Here is a 15,751-nt window from a genome sequence, read left to right as displayed (position 1 = left end):
AAAGATTGTTTTTATGTTTTATTTTATGGTGCTACCCCATAACATTTCCCATAAATGTAACCAGTACCTTAGCCAAATCCTGTTTCTAAACTTTATCAAACTCTAACCTTAACCATACACATTTTCCTTCATATGGCCATAAATCCTTCTGGAAGAGGGTTGCCATCTGTTTGTTTCAAAGGAGATGTTATGGCTTTGCCCAAAATGTTCCACATTATGGCATTAAATGTATCTATTTTGCATTAAATCCAATACAGGTGGTTTTATAGCAAAAACTCTAAGGTGCAGGTGTTGAATGCTTATCTCCATACAGATCAATAAGTTTAATGCCATACTGTGGAACAATCAAATCTAGACAAAGCAAAAACCCTTCACCAGAAAAAGTTACATTATGCACCTTTAAGGCCCATAGTTACGGGTATAGCTATGCAGGATTGAGAAAAGTTTGTTTTAGGTATTGTAAAATGGAGGCCACAAAAACAGACTGCCCAAGTTTTTATTGTGTATGAAATACTGTAAACAAAACACAATATAATACACTACAGGTTACTAAACACTTATGCAATCTAAACTAATGTGAATATGTAATTCTTAATCTGTGCCTTTTTGGGATCAGAGGTGTTGTTAATTGCTGTCCCCAGTCATTGCATCACGTCACTTATATGACTCTGTCCCACTTACAGTGTCATTATCCTTGTACTGCAGAGCCCTCCCCTAAAAACACTTAAACAGATTGTCCCATTACATCAATCAAGCCAAACATTATGACAAAGAGACTCTGACCCAGCTGCAGCCCTCACAATACATGTCAAATATCCCTGCTTCAAAAATAAATACATAAAATACACACAAATTGTTACTGAATGCTGGCCTAATAAAATATGTATTACTTGCTGTGTGTGATTGACAGGAGGATCTGAGGCGTATAGTGATGCTGTCGCCGTACCAAACTGTTGTGGTGGTGAAGAAGGAGCCGAGTTGAAAGGCAAAGCCATGATTTTTTCAGTCAGTCTATGTTTTAACTTTACTTATGGTCATGAGCTTTAGGTATTTACTGAAAGGAAGAGGAGCTCGGAGTAGAGCTGCTGCTCCTCTGCGCGGAAAGGAGTCAGCTGAGGTGGTTTGGGTATCTGCTCCGGCTGGCTCCTGGACACCTCCCTGGGGAAGTGTTTATGTTCTACCAGTAGGAAGTCCTAGGGAAGACACTGGAGATACTATGAAAACATAGACCTAGAACTTTAGGCCATTCATGAAAATATAATATTGTGTTTTGAATTGAAGCATACATGAAGTGTACATACTAACAAGATACGTTTTTTTTTTTGCAGATGGTTTTCTTCATGTCAGTGGTCATAATGTTATGGCTGATTTGTGTCATTTGCTGGAGCATAGACAGTGCAGAGTGTCTGTACACCAGTGTGTGTGCATGTTTCCTGTGCCAGTTCCCTGTTTACTGGGGGATCAGTCTCAGTCTGTGTGTGAGGTCATAGAGCCTTTAACAGTCTGCTGTAGGCTTACACCAGTCTGCTCCATCTGCTCAAGATTAGCTCTGTGGATCCAGCACCCAACAGAGAGGCAATTAACAGAATTACAGGATCTGCCATGGTTTCAAATCAAACCTGCAATAGTGCTGAAGCATGTGTTTTGGGGATGTAGGAGATCCTTATCTGCACTGTGTATAGTACCTCCCCCCAAGAGCTACTGATGAAAATTAGCTGTTAATCTGCATCTCTGCTTTTATGCATAATGTAACTGTAAATTCTCCTGAAAATAAATAAATACATACATCTAATTAGTAAATAAATAAATAATCTAAATAATAATCTAAATATGTTGTATATTTCCACAGATTTTTAAAAGTTATTTCTAAAATGTTTAAAATAAGACAGAACCAGTGGTTTGGCACTCATGCAAATATTTTTAATATTTTTATGTCATGCAACAGCTAAAAAGGTTTTATAACAACTTAACACATCTTGATGTTGAGGGGAGCAGCACATTTTTACAAAGCTTGAGGTACGGACAACAGATAAAAAAGACAGACCAATGTCACATGTAAAAGTCAATCTAAATTTGGAAGAAATTTAACTTTTCTCAAAAATCTTACTTTTTTGTACAGAACTGTGTTGGGCACACAGTCATTTTCAGATGCTGAAATCCAGAGTTATCTCTAAATAACATTGCTTGGTCTCATTTCGTTCCTTTCGTGTTTCTTCTTCCAGAAAGAATCTAAAGAGAAGTAATAAAGCACTGGATCAAGACAGCAGTTTACCGCTGCAAAACATTTCATATGAAGGCGTTTTGACGAAAAAAAAAACCTGATGGCTCCAGGCACAAAACACACAATGAACATTACCAGACTCATTATGAACAGAAGCATCACATTGACTTTGTTATTGATCTCGGCCAAGACATTCCTATTTCTATGGAGAGTCAAAGAGACCAAAAAGGTGGATACAATGTTGATTATTAGAAGAATTAGCACAAGAGTAAATTTAAAACTCCCATAAAACGTTTCTACTTCCAGCTGAGTGTGATTTGTATGATTAAGACTCTTGAAACAAATAGACTGATTCTGTTGTTTCTTATATGTTTCCAATATTATATGTTGAGGGACAGTTAGGATTATCACAAACAGCCAAACAGTCACAGCAGCTTTAGTAGCATTGCAGGCAGTCCGTAGATGTCGTGATCTTAGAGGGTAGACAATGGCCAAGAGTCTGTCCACACTTATGAAGGTGATGAAGACTGAACTGGAGTAGAAGTTGACCGAGAAGAGACATTTGGACATTTGGCACCCCAAAAGCCAAGAAGATGTGGCATAATAATGCACTCTCAAAGCAAGAGAGCAGACAAGGACCAGGTCCGAAACAGCAAGATTGACCATAAAAATCACATTTGGAGATCGGAGGTTGTGGCGACGAAAAAAAACCCAAAGTGCAAAAGCGTTTAAAAAGAAACCAATGGGTGTTATAGATCCCAAAAAGTATAGAGCAAAGTGCTGCTTGTTGTCTCTGCTGGAGCTCATGGTTAAATTAAAGAAAAGAAAAAATATTGAGGGCAGGTTTTTATTAGAACTAAAACTGGCTTCCTGTCTTTGTGGTTTGATGTCAGCTCAGATTGTGATTGCGACTGTGAGAGATTAGGGAGCTGCAGTCAGCAAATAATTTCAAAAGAGTTGGGTAGGTATTTTAAACAGCTTTTGGCATACATACATCATATTTGCATATATTTTATACAAATCTGAAATTGCAGTTCAGTGGGTTCATACATCCTTATAACATTTCTCAATTAAAGGCCCTGTTTATTTATTTATTTTTTTGCCTTTGTCTTGCCCCAGTACAGACATATTAGCCCATGTAATCAGCTCTTGAATTCAAAATGACTCAGCTATGTCCGTCTGTATCTAATTATAAAGCGCTTTAATGTCCGATAGTCAAGAAGTGTGCAGTTAGCATACTAGTTGTAGTTAGATTTAGTGCAAAGGTAAACCCCCCTCTAGCCCCTGCAAGAGAAAAGTGCTCACAAACTCATCATGGTGAATAATTAAGATGCTCGGAATCCACTGTTTTTCATATTTTTAAGACAGTAAAAATCAGGTACACTTTGACTAGATACAGTATCTCCAGCTTTCTTTTTATGGTATGTTATGTTTTGTCTGTGAGGCCACTAGGATAACTACAACAACACAGAGAAAACTAAGGGTGCACTCACACGAGGACTTTAGAACCTAGTGTGAGCACAGAGCATGAATCGCCACTAAGGTTTGGTGCTTTTATCCAGTGTGAGCGCAATCGAACAGTGCTCGGGCATGACATGGTTGGGATTTGGCCCGGTTGAAGAAGATGAGCCAAAGCACAGCAGTGTTGCTCATGTACGCACACACACGGCTTTATTATACATTATTTACTCATATGAGGAAAACAGCGAATAAAATCTGCTCCAAAACACACAGTGAATCCACGATTACCTTCAATAAGGACATATACAACAAGGAAGAAGTTTTCGTTGCCTCTCGTCTCCGGCTGTCATCACCGCTCCACACTGTTTTTATATCCATAAACTCCAAACATAAACCCCATAACATTTCCCATAACTTGAACCAGTACCTTAGCCAAACCCTGTTTCTAAACTTTATCAAACTCTAACCTTAACCATACACCGTTTCCTTCATATGGCCATAAATCCTTCTGGAAGAGGGTTGCCATCTGTTTGTTTCAAAGGAGATGTTATGGCTTTGCCCAAGATGTTCCACATTATGGCATTAAATGTATCTATTTTGCATTAAATCCAATACAGGTGGTTTTATAGCAAAAACTTGGTCCTCTAAGGTGCAGGTGTTGAACGCTTATCTCCATACAGATCAATAAGTTTAATGCCATACTGTGGAACAATCAAATCTAGACAAAGCAAAAACCCTTCACCAGAAAAGTTACATTATGCACCTTTAAGGCCCATAGTTACGGGTATAGCTATGCAGGATTGAGAAAAGTTTGTTTTAGGTATTGTAAAATGGAGGCCACAAAAACAGACTGCCCTAGTTTTTATTGTGTGTAAAATACTGTAAACAAAACACAATATAATACACTATAGGTTACTAAACATTTATGCAATCTAAACTAATGTGAATATGTAATTCTTAATCTGTGCCTTTTTGGGATCAAAACACACAGTGAATCCACGCTTACCTTCAATAAGGACATATACAACAAGAAAGAAGTTTCGTTACCTCTCGTCTCCGGACTGTCATCACTGCTCCACACTGTTTTTATATCCATAAACTCATTGAGGAGTGTGTTTCATAAGAGGACGCTCATCTGCCTCACTATTTAATAGATATTTCGGCTGCTAATAGATATTTTTAAAAGTACAACTATTCCACTAAAAGCATTAACACATGTAAACAAACAGTGCTGTGTGATGATGTCAGAAGGCCATGGCCCGGTTAGGATGTGCAAGTGTGAGTGCTGAACACAGAACCCTGCGCAATCATGCTTGAGGACGGCACGTTGCTAAAGTTTATATGAGTGCACCCTAAATCACAAGAACAAGACACCTTTAAAGTGCCTATATTACAATGTTCTGTTATAATGTTGTTTTCTCATCAAGTGTTTTGGTTTGTTGTTGTGTTGCACATGTTTAATGCACAAATCCTGCATATGTAAGTTGAGTTCTTCTCTCAAACAGAAAACACTCTGTTCCACCTTGTGATGTCATGCAATACAGAACGGGCTCCAATGTGTTTTTAAACTCCATACACCTTCATCAGAATCATTTGGATGATTTCAGTCCTGGAATTGCCTTGTCTTTACTGGACTATAGATAAGAGTTAACTAAAACTACCACTACATGACATCACAAGGTGGAACATTTTGATCTTTGAAGATATTAGACAGGCAAATAATAAAGGATCACTCAAACATGCCTGAATGAAATAAAACACAAGGCAGGCATGTTTTTGATGAAGTAGCAACATGAAAACATGACTTAAAGCTCACAGGAATACATTTTGTGTAGTAGGATGTCAAAAATACTAATGATAATTTCAACAACAAAAAGTAAAAAATAAAGTTTTCCATTTCCTTTTTTATAACCAAAATCTGTCAAAAAAAAAGTTGAATGTTAAAGTTTGGTGACAAGATAAAAACAGCATCACTTCCTTCCTTCAGTATCTGTGGCAGGCCCCTTAATAAACTGTGCTAACTGTATTGTACTGACTCATTTGTAAATGTCAGGTTACTTTCTAAAATGGAAATAAAACTGTGCTTGCATTAAACACATTTTTTTTGATAAAGTTTTCCATTTTTATGATAACGTTTTCCATTTCACACCCTTTTTTTACATCTCCATGATAGTAGGCAATAATTGATACATATATGAATGTAATATTTTCTGGTTTAGAGATACAGTATATAGCCAAACGTTTTCTCATCGAAAGCACACCCGCAGTTGTGTTTAGTTCATTGATTCAACACACCAACCCTTTGAAAACACTCTGTTCCACTTTGTGATATCATGTTGTAATACAGGAAGTGCTCTATTGTGTTTTTAAAACTAATTTCAGACTTGGAAAGGCCAATCTTTGCTGAACTAAAGGTAAAAGGAGATGTTAACTTGAAAACCACCACTACATGACATCACAAGGTGGCACAGAGCATATTGAGCTTTGTAAATGTAGACACTAATAACAGACTAAAAGACTAATAATAAAGGGTTACTCAGACATGTGTGAATGAAACAAAACACAACTCTAGGTATATCTATGTTTCTGAGGAGGTAAAAACATGGCTTAAACCTCACAAGATTTAATTTACCAGGGTGGAGAGTCCCTGCCTCAAGTGGAGGGGTTCAAGTATCTCAGGGTCTTGTTCACAAATGAGGGGAGAATGGAGCGTGAGATTGACAGACGGATCGGTGCAGCGTCTGCAGTGATGCAGTCACTGTATCAGACCGTTGGTCTTCACCAACGGTTGAGCTTAATCAAAAAGTAAAATTCTCAATTTAGAACTCAATCTATATTCCCTCACCTATGGTCATGAGATTTGGGTAATGACCAAAAAGACAAGCTCACAGGATACAAGCGGCCTCTGCAGGCTGGGCGCTCATTTAGAGATAGAGTGAGGAGCTCAGTCATACGGGAAGAGCTTGGAATAGAGCCGCTGCTCCTCCATGTTGGGAGGAGCCAGTTGAGGTGGCTTGGGCATCTGTTCCGGATGCCTCTTGAGCGTGTCCCTGAGGAGGTGTTTTGGGCATGTCCCACCAGGAGGAGGCCCCGGGGAAGACCCAGGACACTCTGGAGGGACTATGTCTCGCTGCTGGCCATGAAAAGCCAGAGGAGCTGGAGGAAGTGTCCAGGGTGAAGGAAGTCTGGGAATCCCCCCTCGACCTGGCCTGGGTTAGTGAGAAAATGGATGGATGAATGATATAGGACCTTTAACAGTTTTTTTTTTCTTATCCAAGATTGATTGTTTTCAGAGTGCTAAAACCATACTTTTAACTAATTATTTAATTAATTAAGGCTCACTTTAAACTACATTTTGTGGATCTGCTACCTGCTAGAAGATGTTATTGTTGCCTGTAATGTTCCACTTTATAGCTTTAAATGAATAAAAGATTGCTGGTCAGTTCATTGCCATAATGCGGAACATCCCAGCCAAGGCATTGACATCTCCATGGAGACGAGAAGGTGCAGGATACCCAACCAGAAAATGTCCAGAGTGCGGCTTTCATTTGAACTATAACAATGCTCGTAGTTGCTCTCGAAGGTCACTGATGGTCAAAGAGATGAGCTGGTATTTATTGAGTCTATTTTACTTTAGAAAATGACTTACTGCTCTTCAATTTGATGAGAGGAAGTTCAGGTGAAGTTAATGGAATAACTTCACTTCTGTTGCTAAGGCTTTATGACAAAACTAGGCCAGAAATATAAGAACTATTTTTTAGAACATTCCCATTTTAGCTTTGTCAGCAGAGTTTTTGTTTATGTTTTTATATTATGACATGATAAGGAAGTTTAATCAATCATTTTTAGTAATTTAGGAATTTTACATTATCATATTATTGAGTACTTTTGTTTAGGACCTGGTAAAGTGTAGCATAGAGGTAATGGAAGTAGTAATTCAAGTATACAAGAATGAAACGACAAAATTTTGACGTTATTTTAAAATCCTTAAACTGTTCAGTTCAATTCACAGTTTAACTTGTTTTTTGTTATTTTGTTTTATGTTTTTGCTCTCTTTATAACACTGCATTTTGGAACTAAAACTTCTCAAGAGAAACTCAGCAAGTGAACCTTTTTTTTGCACATGAGCAAAATTTCGCAAAATCTTTCAAAACAAAATCAAAAAAGGTTTGATAACAGCTCATTTTGGTGTTGAGGGCAGGAACACATCATAACGGACAAGGACATCAGATAAAAGTGTGCAGTGACACATCTAAAAGTCAATCTAAACTTAAAATTACTGTGAAGAAAAGATTGTGAAGAAATGTACCTTTCCCAAATGCTGAAACCCAAAATGCGATTGTGTGCAAAGTCTTGTAGCAGTTTTATCTTGCAAGATCTTGATCCGTCCCTTGTGCTAATGGGTGTTAGGTAACTGCAGTAGTAGTAGGAGTATTGGTTTGCACGTGTATCTCCATTCTGACATGGCTTAACCTCCTGAGACCCGGCCCTTTCATTTGTGTCCATTATAGTGTACACTGAGTCTATCTTTAAAGTCTTTTAGGATAGACTAGGTTCTTCTAGGGCTGGGAATTATATGTCCAGGATAAAAAAAAAAAAAAGAACTCAATAGTAGGGTGACCAGATTTTCAAAATAAAAAACTGGGACACCCCTGGTTTGGAGCGGTTGGTAATAATGAGATTGTGAAAAAAAGTGTGTGATTAAGGAGAATTGTTCTGCACTCTGCCCATTCATGACCAACATGCGAGTCAGTATAATCACATTTTCTCTATGTTTTGGCCATTTTTAAGCAGCATTTCTGTATTGTACCAAAATAAATAACAATTTCTGCCTCTCTTTACTGTTGGCAGGGATCAGATTGGTTAAAAATAGGGACACCTGGGACATTTCTTGTATAAAACTGGAACAAATCACTGGTTTTGGAAAAATCTGCTTGGACAGGGGACACAGGCTCACAACTGGGACTGTCCTGGTTAAATAGGGACATCTGGTCACCCTAATCAATAGTAGTTAGTTTGTGGTTGCGCTATGATGAAAAAAAAATAATAATAAAAAATAAAAGGGAGTCTAAAAACTTTTTGAGGTGACTGTAGAAGCTTGTCAGAGATGTTGGTCATCAAAAAAGTTTGTTAGGTTGTTAACTTCACATGGATTTAACACCAAAATGTCCCTGGCATCCATTACAGACAACATGTTAACAAATTATAAATAAAAACAAGCGCAATCAGAGATAGCAACCTGGTCCCCCATGAGGCACTGGTGGGGACAGTTCATCACATGATCGTTATATCCACAATGTAATGTGTGTATCTGTACAGTGCCCATGAACATTAGTGTGATATTGGTCACACATGACAATGTCTGTGTTTACTAGTGTGTAACCAAAATGTCATTTTTCATGAGTTGCGTATATGTTAGTTCTGTGACTGTAGATCAGTGTGTTGTGTATCACCAGAAAAAGAAGAAATGGAAATTATTTTTGTTCCAATTACAATTTTAACAGCATATCCTGAAAGAGAAAGGAACTGTTATTATTAGTAATTATCTCGAAAAGTATCAATATTTTACTACACAAATGCATGGAATTATAAATAGATAAGAATTTTTCTGAGATTTTGAGATCACTCCCATTGCTCTCACTCTCGCTTTGGTTACCTTGACCTTCAAGTGACCTTGACTGGTTTCAACCTGTAACATCCAGTGTACCCCGGTTATGTGTGTGCCAACTTGTGTGATGATTGGGTGAATATTTTAGCCTGCAGATGGTTCAGAAATTGCAGAAATTGCCTATCCTTTACAATGGCATGACCTTTCAATTGACCTGTGTGACCTCAAATGACCTTGGATTGTCACAAAACTTTTTTTTGCAGCATTGGGCATGGGGGCTTGACCAACGTACCAAATTTGATGTCAATTGGTCGATAAATGGATGAATTATCACAGGTGGACACACACACACACACACACACACACAGGGTGAATACAAAACCTGGTCAACCCTTTGGGGACCAGGTAATAGAATTAACAAAATCTATATACAAAGGTGTTAATGTACATGTATATATAAATATATATATATATAATATAATAATAATATATATATATATATATATATATATATATATATATATATATATATAATTCCTATATATATATATATATATATATATATATATATATATATATATATATATATATATATATATATATATATATATATATATATATATATATATATATATACAGTGTTGGGAAGGTTACTTTTAAAATGTAATCCCCTACAGATTACAGATTACACACCCCAAAATGTAATTTGTAACGTAATCCATTAAATTACTTAAAGTGAGTAACGTAATCTGATTACTTTGGATTACTTGATATTGTCATGTTTTTTTAAACGACATGAATGTAGCAACCACATCCTCAAAATTCTTGTTTGTTGTCTTCAAATTGTCTGAGCCCAAGTCTCCATGAATAAGCAACTGTTTGCTGTAGAGAAACAAAGACCACGACATCTTAATATAAGAGGTTTTGTCTGTTAAAAGACAGTAACAAGATAAGCCTTTCCTGAACCATATTAAAACATATTATTGATAGAGAAATTATATGAGATCACCTTAAATTATGTCAACCTACTGTTAGGTGTCATGTTGTTTAGACCTGGTTTAGTCCTGGTTTAGTCCTGATTTTTAGACCTGGTCTAGACCAGGTCTTTAGTTCTGGTTTAGTCGTGGTTTAGTCCTAGTTTAAACCTGATTCAGTCCTGCTTTAGTCCTGGTTTAGTCCTGGGTTAGTCCTGGTTTAGTCCTGGTGTTAGTTCTGGTTTAGAGGCGCACAGGAGGAAGCGCGGTTTACGCGAGAAAACACAGTCCACTCGCGGCGCACGAGACGGCGGTGTCCGCGCTGTAACTACGGAAGGAGACGTGGTCCGCGGGTTCTCAGGTTGATGACGATGATGAAGGTGTTTGTGTGTGTTTGTGTTTGTGTGTGTTTGTGTGTGTGTGTGTCCCCTCATGTGGCAGGTCACTATAGGACAGTAGTGCAGATATTATGAGTCTATGCAGGTTGTTTTCACCAGTGCCAGTAGCTCCGGTTTCACATTTAAGTTGTAGGCGATTTTATATTTGTTTTTTTATATATATATCTCACATCGGGAGAAGAATTTCCAAGACACAAATGCGTTTTTACCAATGCACTGCTGCTTCCACTGTGTGACTGACACCACCAACTTTAACATGACGTTTCCATCGCTCTTATTGCGCGCGTTCTGTTTGGGCTTCAGGCAATGAGTGAAATTACCGAAATAAAAAAATAAATAAATGGGAGCACAAAATGTGAAAACAGGAAAATACCGCCTTGTAATCCACTTATTTCAGCAAAGTAACTGTAATCCAATTACCACTCATTGAAACAGTAACTGTAACGGAATACAGTTACTCATAATTTGTACTCTGATTACGTAACGGCGGTACATGTAATCCGTTACTCCCCAACACTGTATATATATATATATATATATATATATATATATATATATATATATATATATATATATAATATATATATATATATATATATATATATATATATATATTATATATATTATTTATTTATTATTTTTTCACTTTTTTTTGTTGGGTCCCAAGAGGTTAAAAATGCACTGCATAACTTTTCTAGAGGTGGGTCCGAGAGAAAGCAATAATGTCTCCATGGAGATATTATAATGGACACAGAGTGCAAAACTATGTTAAACATGAAACAAAACACAACTCTAGGTATGTTTTTGATGAGAAAACAACATAATGACATCAGAAAATAGTGTAATATGGACCCTTTAACAATAAGACACAGAGATCACTTGTTTAAAAGACATAGATGAAGTACTGCACAAAGTATAGTTATAGTTGTTTTCTCCTACAATAGACTTACTGTTACTTTTACCACTAGAAACTACTACAAAAAGATATAAGACCAACAGTTATTATATCACACTCTTGTAGCTTTACTGTTCGATTGTTGAAAGATTACAGAAAATCGCCTCTATTACTCCTGTCCCCCTTTGAGCAGGTCACCATGTCAACCCACAAAGAGGCACGTGCCGCTCTTGATGGCTTTGGAGCTCCGTTTCCATGGTGACAGTGTTACCCCAGATGCCCTGCAGATGGACGGCATAGTTCACCTTAGCAGGCTGCAGGTGTGAGACCTTTTTGCACTTGGTTTTCAGTTTCATATAAGTGTTTTTTTCCTCCTCTCCAGTAATAGGCATGTCAGGTCAGTTATGAGCATTCATATGACTCATACCATAAGTGGGTGTATTGGATATATATATATATATATATATATATATATATATATATAATACAAAATACAGCAAATAGCGTACCGAGCTCAGCTAATCAGGTTTCTTGTTGCCATTTAAGTCTGGTGGAATCTTCTGCTGAGTCTTTGGGTAAATTTGTCTTGTAAGTTGGTTGGTTGGATTTAAAGGCAAAGCCTTAGTAAGCCAATGTTATACCCCTAACCACACACGCACGCACACACACACACACACACACACACGCACACACACACACACACACACACACACGCACGCGCACGCACACGCACACACACAGACACACACATGCTCACACCTTACCCTCGTCTTCCTGTCAAAATAGTACACATAAACAAGAGCATTTCTCTTATGCAATGAGAAATGAATGGTAATGTCATCTTGATTTGTTCAGTATTATTATTATTATCGTTATTATTATGAAATTAGTATTAATGATGAGTTATGTATGGCCATTTAACATTTACAAGTGAATAACATACAAATTTACAAAATTTAAAATTATTTTAAAATTAAATTAAATTTTAATTATTTTATTTTTAAAGTTTGTGCCATGTGGTGCCTGAGCTAGACTGATGCCACCTAGTGCCTCCGCTCAATTTAATTTCTCTCCAGCAACTAGTTCAGGAATCGAAATAAACTAGATGGTTCGCAAAACCCCCAGAAGTGCGAATTCGGGCACCAACGTCAATGAAGAGCCATACATTCTGTGTTGGTAACAGAATAAGAGAATGTTATATACATCCCGACCAAATAGCAGCAACTGGTTAAATGAAAAAAGTACCCATCTACCGTTGAGTGATCAAATCCTAATGCTGCGATGTCAGATGGTTGTGAATAGTTGGTGTCTCTGGGCACCGTGCCACTGGCCCATATGGATAATCCAGCCTTAGTTCAACGAACTGTATGTAAGATTTTGATTATAAATTCAGATTTAAATGCTGATTTATTCTTAGATAAGTCAACAAAAACATTAGACATGATAGCCAACAGCCAAGTTGTTTATGTTATAATGTGGTTCTCAGTCAGAAAGCAGAATGAGCCTCTCACAAGTCTCTTATTAAATCCAGTTGTTTAAACCTAAAAGGACTCTGATCTGAACGGTCACTACCTAAACCCCATTGCCTGCAGCCAATCATGAATCAGTGCTAGTGCAGCCTCTGCAGGTTAGTGAGTGAATTCTGGAGGTTCTGAGCATTCAGAGACATGGCCTTTCCATATACTGAGACAAAAATTTGCATTGCTTGTCTATGCAAGTTAAAACACTGGCATTGACAACTCAGGCTCAGATGTAACTGAAGTACTTTTTAAAGCACTGGCTACATACACTCCCTTTAAAGATGCATTGTGTAACTTTTCTGGTGGGTCTGTCACCTGCTTGTTTCTTTGGATATGTCATTAAATTGCCTTTACTGCTGTAACATCATGAGTTAATGTCATTTTGGGGGTATTTAAGACCTCCTTTATCATGTGATTAAATATCGTGAAAAATATTGAGCTCAAAATTGACCTTTGACCCTTATTTGTCAGTTCCTGTACTCTGCCTTAGTATCATGAGCCAAAATAAAAATAAAGAGTCATGCGAAGACAAATGGCAGTAACTGCGTATGTTTTATTTGTGATTTAGTTAATAAATATATTTTATTTTAAAATCCAACCTCTCGCCTCCTTCTTTTTGTTGTTGTTGGCACAGGGTCTTAACACATTCAATAAATATACTTTTGTATTCAATTATACTTCACTTATCTTTAATGTGAACTATGATGACTAGAGCTTGGTGAGGTGTTTCTTATAATGGATGAAAGTGTGGTGAAAATCAAGCAAATAATGATCATGTACTTTTTCCTTTCGCCTTTGCACAACTCATTATTTTTAGCACATGATACAAAGACAGAGAACAATTAGTTGTCAAATTTTGGGAGCCCTACATATTATACTTTTGTCTGGACAAAACAGAAACTTTGAAGTAATTTTTCTCAGTTTCACACTCTCACAAGTTAAGGTCTTTTGCTTTTGTAGGTCAATGTTCCCCAAAATGACATTAAACAAATATATCTAGTATTAATTTAATTACAGTTTTTTTTATTTCTCAAAACTATTACAAAACATGCATTATTTCTGTCAGCGGGCCAACTTCGCCACAGATCTGACCTGTAATTGGCCTGTTTGTCTCTGTGGATATAGTTAAACCTACTACCAGAAAAGTTACACAATACACCTTTAAATATTAGGTATATTTATCTCTTTGCACTACTTCAATTTATTTATATTCTACAGTGGTGACAGCAGGGATCTGGTTCTGTTTTTCTTTTTAGTCTTTTTCCTGTTTGTGTCATTTTTTTCTGTATTATATTGTGAAATTAATAAATATACTGTATTTAAACACTAACGTTGTACTACTTACAGTTCACCACAAGATGTCGCCATTGCTCTTCACACCGGATCTTCTCCTCTCCCCGCGCTTTTCCGCTTTGACGCACGCAGCCTGGACGTCTCCCGCGAGGCCTCAGAGGAGAAAAGAGAGAGGAGAGAGGTAAGATATCTGTCTGCGCACCGGACATAACTCTGCGTGAAAGATTTATGACGTAGAGACAGTCTATTATGCAGAGACAAGTGAACAACATATGCACCAAGGACAGGAATAGACAGAGCTGAGCGCGCCTGTGATTTTCAACTGTCACTGTGAGCTAATAGGTTCTTTGAAAACATTTGTGCAAAAGAAGAAAGAGATCCGCACTGCAGTTCCTTCCTGAATCTTTATTTCAATGACCCCACAAAGTGACGTCTGAAGAAAGGTTTGACTAGCATGACCAGACGTCCATTTACTCGGGGCAGTCCCAGTTTTTTGGCCCTGTGTCCCCTGTCCCTGCAGATTTATCAAAAACCAGTGATTTGTCCCAGTTTTATACAAGACATTTTCCAACTGTCCCTATTTTTGACCAATCTGATCTGAACTAAGATTAAACCAGGACTAAACTAAGATTAAACTAGGACTACGTCAGGTCTAAACCAAGGCTAAACTAAGATTAAACCACTACATCAGGTCTAAATCAGGACTAAACTAAGATTAAACCAGGACTACATCAGGTCTAAACAAGGACTGAACTAAGATTAAACAAGGACTACATCAGGTCTAAACCAGGAATAAACTAAGATTAACCAGGACTTCATCAGGTCTAAACCATAACTAAACTAGGATTAAACCAGAACTACATCAGATCTAAACCAGGACTAAAGTAAGATTAAACCAGGACTACATCAGGTCTAAACCATAACTAAACTAGGATTAAACCTGAACTACATCAGATCTAAACCAGGACTAAAGTAAGATTAAACCAGGACTACATCAGGTCTAAACCAGGACTAAACTGAGATTAAATCAGGACTATATCAGGTCTAAACCAAGACTAAACTAACATTAAATCAGGATCACGTCAAGTCTAAACCAGGACTAAACTAAGATTAAAACAGGACTACGTCAGGCCGAAACCAGGACTAAACTAAGATTAAACCAAAACTAAACTAAGATTAAACCAGGATTACATCAGGTCTAAACCAGGGCTAAACCAGGACTAAACTAAGATTAAACCAGGACCATATCAGATATAACCCAGGAATAAAGTAAGATTAAACCAGGACTACATCAGGTCTAAACCAGGACTAAACTAAGATTAAACCAAAACTAAACTAAGATTAAACAAGGACTACATCATTTCTAAACCAGGACTAAACT

General features: G+C 37.2%; 1 protein-coding gene across 1 annotated transcript; it reads right to left on the bottom strand.

The window, feature by feature from the left end:
- Positions 1-1,992: 1,992 nt before the first annotated feature.
- Positions 1,993-3,028, bottom strand: LOC129407259 (lysophosphatidic acid receptor 4-like). Its single transcript, XM_055147858.1, has one exon. It carries the CDS (start codon positions 3,026-3,028, stop codon positions 2,171-2,173), a length of 858 nt encoding a protein of 285 aa, XP_055003833.1. The 3' UTR covers positions 1,993-2,170.
- Positions 3,029-15,751: the final 12,723 nt, after the last annotated feature.

Source organism: Boleophthalmus pectinirostris, unplaced genomic scaffold (genome assembly GCF_026225935.1).
Source record: "Boleophthalmus pectinirostris isolate CB_2022bp ecotype Guang Dong unplaced genomic scaffold, ASM2622593v1 HiC_scaffold_9, whole genome shotgun sequence".
Taxonomy (NCBI): domain Eukaryota; kingdom Metazoa; phylum Chordata; class Actinopteri; order Gobiiformes; family Gobiidae; genus Boleophthalmus; species Boleophthalmus pectinirostris.
The sequence above is the reverse complement of the archived record's forward strand: the minus strand, read 5'-3'. Positions and strand labels throughout refer to the sequence as shown.

Coding starts and splice junctions, on each gene's coding strand:
- LOC129407259 (XM_055147858.1), bottom strand. CDS start 3,028: ATGAGCTCCAGCAGAGACAACAAGCAGCACTTTGCTCTATACTTTTTG.